We start from the raw sequence: 7837 nt of genomic DNA on the forward strand, positions 1-7837 counted from the left end.
GGCTCAGGCTGCTGCTCCAGCTGTACAGTCCATCCTTCTGCATCTGACTGGGACTCAGATTGACACCAGCCGTCCACCTTCCAGCTCAGCTTCCAGTCAGAGGGGAATCCCTTACTGGCCACACACAGCACTGTAGCCTTACCCTGCTGCAGCTCATCTCTGGAGGGCGGCAGCACCGTGAGAGTGGGACCAGTGTCAGCTAGAGAGAGAGAGAGATGGAAACTGTGAAGTTTCGTTCGTCTGAAAAACAGCTCTATCAGTCATTCTGAGTGTCTTTCACTTCCCTTTAAGAGTTAATCAAGCAGATCTGAAGTGCAGCAGCCCATAAAAACACATTTTACCAGCCATCACACACATATATCTATATTTAAATTTAACGATTTATTCATTATACATAATGTTATTGATTGTTTCTGACCCCATTTGTTTGAATTATTGTAAACTTGTTATACTGTATTACTTATAGCTGTTTGTAGTTTGAAATCTACACCAGAGGAATACACATTGTTGTAGACTTATGTAACGCAGACGCGGAGGCAGAGGTAGAATCCATATGCGGTAGTTTATTCAAAACAATGAGACACAAGTGAGCAGGCAAGGGGTCGGTAACGGGAAGACAGTTCACAGGCGTACAGAGCATAAGGGAGATCCAAACAGCAGAGTGATAGTAACAGGCAGGAGGTCAGTAACGAGGTGTCAGTCCAACAGAGCAGCCAAAACAGAGGGGCAAACCAAATAGCGATAGCGAAGAGACAGTAAAGGGGTCAAACCGTAAAATCAGTCCAGCAGGCAAACAATCCAAGGGATAATCCGAATACTCGTGAAACAGAAAACAAAGCAGAAACGGCAACAGGTAATCAGGCAGATAATGTGAAAGAACGCTCGGTAAGGCAGATCAGACTGGCAATACTTCGCGAGGAAGGAACGCCTGGATGGCGTCTAAATAGCCCAAAACAGGAAGTTGCCATAGAAGCAGCAGAGGGAGCGAACGGTCAGTACTCGGGTGAGGGCTCCCTCTGCTGGCGTGGCGTTACAGAATCCCCCCCCCTAGGAGCGACTCCTGGAGCTCGACGTGGACGTCCCCGTGGCCGTGGTGCAGGTCGGTCGGGTCTGGCTCGGTGAAACTCCTCGATGAGCGACGGGTCCAGGATGTCGCGGGCGGCCACCCACGATCTCTCCTCAGGTCCATACCCCTCCCAGTCCACCAAGTACTGGAGCTGACCCCCTCGACGGCGCGAGTCCAGTAACTCATGCACCTGATATGCGGAGGTTCCGTCGATATCCAATGGCGGTGGCGGTTCTGGGGCTTCATGGCCGGGGTCAGCCTCCGGGTGGACCGGTTTCAGGAGGGAGACATGGAAGGAGGGAGAGATACGATAATTAGTAGGAAGCTCTAATTGGTAGGTAACCTCATTAATTCTACGTAGAATTTTAAAGGGACCTACGTACCTTGGGGAGAGCTTCCTACTGGGCAGCCGCAAGTTGATGTCCCGAGTTGAGAGCCAGACCCGTTGTCCAGGTTGGTAGGGGGGGTGTGGGCGGCGTTTACGATTGGCCTGAATTTCCTGAGTTCTGATGGCTCGTTGGAGATGAACGTGCGCACTGTCCCACACCCTCTCACTACGCTGGATCCAGTCATCCACTGAAGGAACCGAGGATGGTTCACCTGACCACGGGAACATCGGCGGTTGGAACCCCAGGACACACTGAAAGGGGGTAAGGCCTGTAGAGGAATGGGTTAGTGAGTTCTGGGCGTATTCCGCCCATGGGAGGAATTCTGACCATCGGTGTTGTTCTCTATTGCAGTAGGTGCGAAGGTAACGTCCAATCTCCTGATTCAATCTTTCCACCTGTCCATTGGCCTGTGGGTGATAGCCTGAGGTTAAACTGACATTTATATCTAGTTGTTTGCAAAATTCCTTCCAAACCTGGGATGTAAATTGTGTGCCTCTATCACTTACAATATCTTCGGGGAGACCGTAGATCCTGAACACGTTGTGGAAGAGAGCGAGAGCGGTTTCCATGGCGGTGGGTAAACCTTTTAAGGGTATGAGGCGGCATGACTTAGAGAAGCGATCAATAGTGACTAGAATTGTTGTGAATTCGTTGGACAGAGGTAGATCTGTGACAAAGTCAATGGACAGATGTGACCAAGGGCGTTGTGGGATGGGTAGGGGGTGCAGGAGACCAGAGGGTAGTTGCTTGAGGGTCTTAGACTGGGCGCATAAGGAGCAGGCTTTGACATATGTGGTAATATCTTTGGTCATTGAGGGCCACCAGAAGGAGTTTCGGACTAGCTGGAGGGTACGAGAGATGCCAGGGTGTCCAGAACTGAGTGAGGAGTGAACCCATTGTATGACGCGGGTACGTAGAGTTTGGGGCACATAGTGTTTAGTTGGGGGGCAGTTGGTAGGAGGTGGATCGTGTTGCTGCTCTCTTTGTATTTCCTCCATGATGTCCCAAGAAATGGGTGCAAGAATGACTGTGGGGGGAAGGATGGGTTCGGGTGATTGATGGTCAACTGGGGGATAGTGGCGTCTTGAAAGAGCGTCAGCTTTACCGTTCTTGTTGCCTGGTCTGTAGGTCACAGTGAATTGGAAGCGAGTAAAAAAAAGAGGGCCCACCGGGCTTGACGTGGGTTCAGACGTTTGGCTGCCTTGATGTATTCTAGGTTTTTATGATCGGTGATGATTAGAAAGGGGTGAGCAGCTCCCTCAAGCCAGTGTCTCCATTCCTCGATAGCTGCCTTCATGGATAGAAGTTCTTTGTTCCCAACATCATAGTTACGTTCGGCGGCAGTCAGTTTCCTGGAAAAGAATGCACAGGGATACAGCTTGCTTGGGTGGCCATGACGTTGAGAGAGAACGGCCCCTATACCACAATCCGAAGCGTCCACTTCAACGATGAATGGGAGATTGGGGTCTGGATGTTTTAGGATGGGGGCTGATGTAAACCTTTCCTTGAGAGCTGCGAAGGCTTGGCTGGCCAGTTTAGTCCAGGTTAATTTGGAAGGTTTGCCTTTCAAGAGTGAGGTTATTGGGGCTGCCACCATGCTGTAGTCACGGATAAATCGTCTATAGAAATTTGCAAAACCGAGGAACCTTTGTAATTCTTTGACCGTGGAAGGTTGTGGCCACTCCGTAACTGCTTGGACCTTAGCCGTGTCCATTTTGACCCCTTGGTGACTAATATGGTAGCCCAGGAAGGATGTTTGAGGTACGTGAAATTCACATTTCTCGGCCTTCACGTAGAGTTGGTTCTTGAGGAGCCGTGTTAACACGGTTCTCACATGGTGAACGTGTTCCTCTGCAGACTTGGAGTAAACGAGAATATCATCAATGTAGGCGATTACGTACTTGTTAAGGAGGTCCTTGAAAATCTCATTGATGAAGCATTGAAACACAGCTGGCGAGTTCGCTAACCCATAGGGCATAACTTGGTATTCGTAGTGCCCCCTGGTGGTGAGGAAGGCAGTTTTCCACTCATCTCCTTCCCGGATACGAATGAGATTGTAGGCACTTCGCAGGTCCAGCTTGGTGTAGATTGTGGCCTCCCGCAGTTGTTCTAAAGCCAGCGGCACTAGGGGAAGTGGGTAGCGAAACTTAACCGTGACGTTGTTGAGTCCTCGATAATCTATACAGGGTCTCACTCCTCCATCTTTCTTTTCAACGAAGAAGAAACCCGCCGCGGCGGGAGAGGTGGATGGTCGAATAAATCCTGAGTCCAGTGCCTCTGTGATGTAGTCCTCCATAGCTTGAGTCTCAGTTCTGGAAAGGGGGTATACCTTGCTCTTGGGGGGCATAGCATTGGGGAGCAAGTCGATGGCACAGTCCCAAGGTCTGTGTGGTGGCAACTGGGTGGCTTTGACTTTACTAAAAACATCAGATAGATCGTTATAACAGGAAGGAATCTTGACAGTGTTAGTGGAGGCTGGGCTTTCTATGCTGGTGGTACCGATTAATTGAGGTTTTACGTGGAAGCAGTTTTCGTGACAAAATTTTGACCAGCGAGTAAGCTCACCATGATACCAGGAAATGTCGGGATCATGAGTAGATAGCCAGGGGAATCCGAGTACGGCATCATGTTTGGGGGAGTCGACGATGTAGAATGTGATGGACTCTTGGTGGAGCAGGCCTACTTTGAGTGTGAGTGTTCTGGTTTGATGGGAAATTCCTTCTCCGATGAGGGTATCATTGATGGCTTTGATCTTTATAGGCGGCGTGCAGGTTTGAGTGGGAATTTGGTACTTTTCCACAATGGTCCGGTCGATGATGTTCAGCGCCGCTCCCGAATCTATCATGGCAGTCAGTTCAAGAGACAGAGTATCATTTTCAAGCAGGATGGGAATTGTTAAGGTGCGATTACATAATAAAGAAAGATGATGAATATTTACCCTGGAGCCAGCTTGTTGCTTTTGTGGACACCTGAGGCTGCGATGGCCGACGCCTCCGCAGTAATAGCACAAGTTATTGATGCGCCGTCTCTCTCTCTCTTCGTCCGATAAGCGTGAAACATTGAGCTGCATCGGTTCCTCCGGGAAAGCAGGTGTGCCGGTTAATGGAACAGATGAGCTTCGAAGATTACTTTTCACCATCTTACGTTTGGGAGTCTGTCTCATGAGGTTATCTATCTTGACTGTGAGAGAGACGAAATCAGTGAAAGACAGGTCCTCCCTGCGGCAGGCGAGCTCCGTTTGTAAATCGGCATTGAGACTGTGATAGAACATGGCGGTTAATGAGGTGTCGTTCCACCCACTTTGCGCTGCTAGAGTACGAAACTCGATGGCATGTTCAGCTGCAGTACGATTCCCTTGCTTTAGATTGATAATCTGGGTTGATATATCCCTGCCCCCCGCGGGATATTCAAACACTTTGCGTAGCTGCTCCAGAAAATAATCAACAGAGTGCCGGATTTGTGCATCGGAATCCCATACTGCTGACGCCCAATCGATCGCTCTACCAGAAAGCAAAGTCATCAGGAATGCACATTTCTTCTCATTAGACTCGAATTTGTCCCCTTGATGATCGAAATAAAGTTTAACTTGGCGAACAAACCCCTTGCACATTTCAGCGGTGCCATCAAACTTTTCAGGAAGAGCGAAGCTTACCGTCTTGGGCGTGGGGGGAGGCAGCGATCGGATGTATTGCGTGAGGTGTTCATTCACTGATTGAAGCTTGCCAAGTTGTTCTTGATAGGTTTTTAGCATCTCGCTCTGGTAAGCGAACGCCGCCTGTAGATTCGCAACTTCCGCTGGATTCAAGGTAGGCGAAGTATTCTGTAACACAGACGCGGAGGCAGAGGTAGAATCCATATGCGGTAGTTTATTCAAAACAATGAGACACAAGTGAGCAGGCAAGGGGTCGGTAACGGGAAGACAGTTCACAGGCGTACAGAGCATAAGGGAGATCCAAACAGCAGAGTGATAGTAACAGGCAGGAGGTCAGTAACGAGGTGTCAGTCCAACAGAGCAGCCAAAACAGAGGGGCAAACCAAATAGCGATAGCGAAGAGACAGTAAAGGGGTCAAACCGTAAAATCAGTCCAGCAGGCAAACAATCCAAGGGATAATCCGAATACTCGTGAAACAGAAAACAAAGCAGAAACGGCAACAGGTAATCAGGCAGATAATGTGAAAGAACGCTCGGTAAGGCAGATCAGACTGGCAATACTTCGCGAGGAAGGAACGCCTGGATGGCGTCTAAATAGCCCAAAACAGGAAGTTGCCGTAGAAGCAGCAGAGGGAGCGAACGGTCAGTACTCGGGTGAGGGCTCCCTCTGCTGGCGTGGCGTTACAACTTATTGTTATTTTAATGTTAAAATTTAATTTGTTAAGCAGATCTTAAATGCAACAACCTGTAATAACACATTATTTATTCATATTAAAATATTATTATTTTTTTAAATAAAAAATATCAAGATTTATAACTCTGTGAGACTTAAATTTATATATGGGTTTATATCTACCTTCCAGGTTTATATTCTGAACAATATATTCAAAAAAATAATTTTGTATTTGATATATATATTTTATCCAAAATTTAGGTGTTATTTTTCTGTTCCTATATGCATTAAATAAAGGCTTGAAAAATGTACAAATGAAAGAAATGTATTTTCAGTTCATAATTACACACTCAGATTAATGGTCAAATCTGATCATTAACAATACAGATTTTTATATGTTTTTACATATATGAAAGTGAAAAGTGAAAAAGTGAAAGTGACAATGTATTGTCAAGTATGGTGACCCATAGTTGAAATTGGTCCTCTACATTTAACCCATCACGAGTGCACACACACAGCAGTGAGAAGTGAACACACACACACACTGTGAACACACACCTGGAGCAGTGGGCAGCCATTGCTCCAGTGCCCGGGGAGCAACTCTTCTTATTCTTTGACTAACTAAATAATTAATTGAAACAGAAAGAGATTCACTTACTTCCAACTGAGAGTTGAGTTCCTCCACCGAACGTGTACCACAGTGATTCAAACCCAATCAGTGCCTGTACAAAAACCTCCTGCACTAAAACTAATGCTGAGATCAACACTAACACTCATGATAGCACTGTAAAAATGTTTTTTTTTTTAGTTTAGTTTTGCTCAGACTGGTCAAAATGAGAATTGGCCTATTTTTATTTTATTAATGTCAGTTAATTAAATGCTGCATGTATGTATTTTGATAGTTTTTGAGGTAAATTCCAGGATGCATCTGAATGTGTTTTTGAAAGTGTTTTGCATATTAACTGAACACTGCACTTAAAACTCCACTGATGATTATTTGTGTGAGACATCGACACACACACAAGAAACAATGATTTCTCTTATACTAATGCTGGGTACACTGGGTCTGCTTGCTCAAGGTTAGAAAATATATCTTCTACATCATAGAAGTAACCAATTTAGAATTTTTTTTTTAGTTTTATTATATTTTGTTTGACTTCTTTATGACAGAAGCACATTTCTCTTGATCTATAGTCTGAATTATTTGTAATATTTGTTTTTGCTTTCTCTCTCAGTGTCTCATGAAGAGGTTCAGTCTCCTGAGTCTCTGTCTGCTAAAACAGGAGATTCTGTCTCTATCAGCTGCACTGGGACCAGCGGAGTTGGTGATGACATGAGCTGGTATCTGCTGAAACCTGGAGAAGCTCCTAAACTCCTGATATATGGAGCCAGTGAACTTGAATCTGGAGTCCCAGATCGGTTCAGTGGAAGTGGATCTGAACCTGATTTCACACTGAACATTCGTGGAGTCCAGCCTGAGGACGCAGGAGTTTATTACTGTATGGGGTATTATAGTGGTGGAGTGTGCACACAGTGAAACACCATCGTACAAAAACCTCCCTCAGTCAGACAGCAAAGAGAATATGAGAATAATTTCAGGCAAGTTTCCCTGTATAATTAAACAACAGTTAAAGCAGTAATGAAGATTTTCTAAAGTATTCAACAATTTGTTCACTTAAAATGTCATTTTAGATTTCAGTGAAATAAATGAAATGTTGAGCATAATTTTGTACAGAAGCTTATGCTTAAAGGCTGGAATCATAAGAGTTATTATCTGCAGCATGAAAATACTTCACATTACACCATATATGAACATGTGAACTCATGCCATTAAAACATACTCAAATGATTATTTTTTAAGTTACATTTTCAATATTAAAATATACTGTTAATATTGTTACCACAACATATGTACAGTCTACTTTGTTTAAAATCATATACTATAAAATAAATGATCAAACATGAAAAAAGATATAGGTATTTGTTAAGCCTTAACCTGAATATAACCCATTTATATATTCCTAAAATCTAATTAGTTGACAACAAGGACCAACAAG

The 7837-nt window shown here is 45.1% G+C and overlaps 1 gene segment (V, D, J or C); it reads left to right on the plus strand.

Moving 5' to 3' along the window:
• Positions 1-6789: 6789 nt before the first annotated feature.
• LOC127162505 (immunoglobulin kappa variable 1-6-like) lies at positions 6790-7570 on the plus strand. The segment is given in 2 exon segments: positions 6790-6859; positions 7016-7570. Coding segments are annotated over 2 exon segments (351 nt in total).
• Positions 7571-7837: the final 267 nt, after the last annotated feature.

This window comes from Labeo rohita, unplaced genomic scaffold, assembly GCF_022985175.1.
Source record: "Labeo rohita strain BAU-BD-2019 unplaced genomic scaffold, IGBB_LRoh.1.0 scaffold_954, whole genome shotgun sequence".
NCBI classification, from domain to species: domain Eukaryota; kingdom Metazoa; phylum Chordata; class Actinopteri; order Cypriniformes; family Cyprinidae; genus Labeo; species Labeo rohita.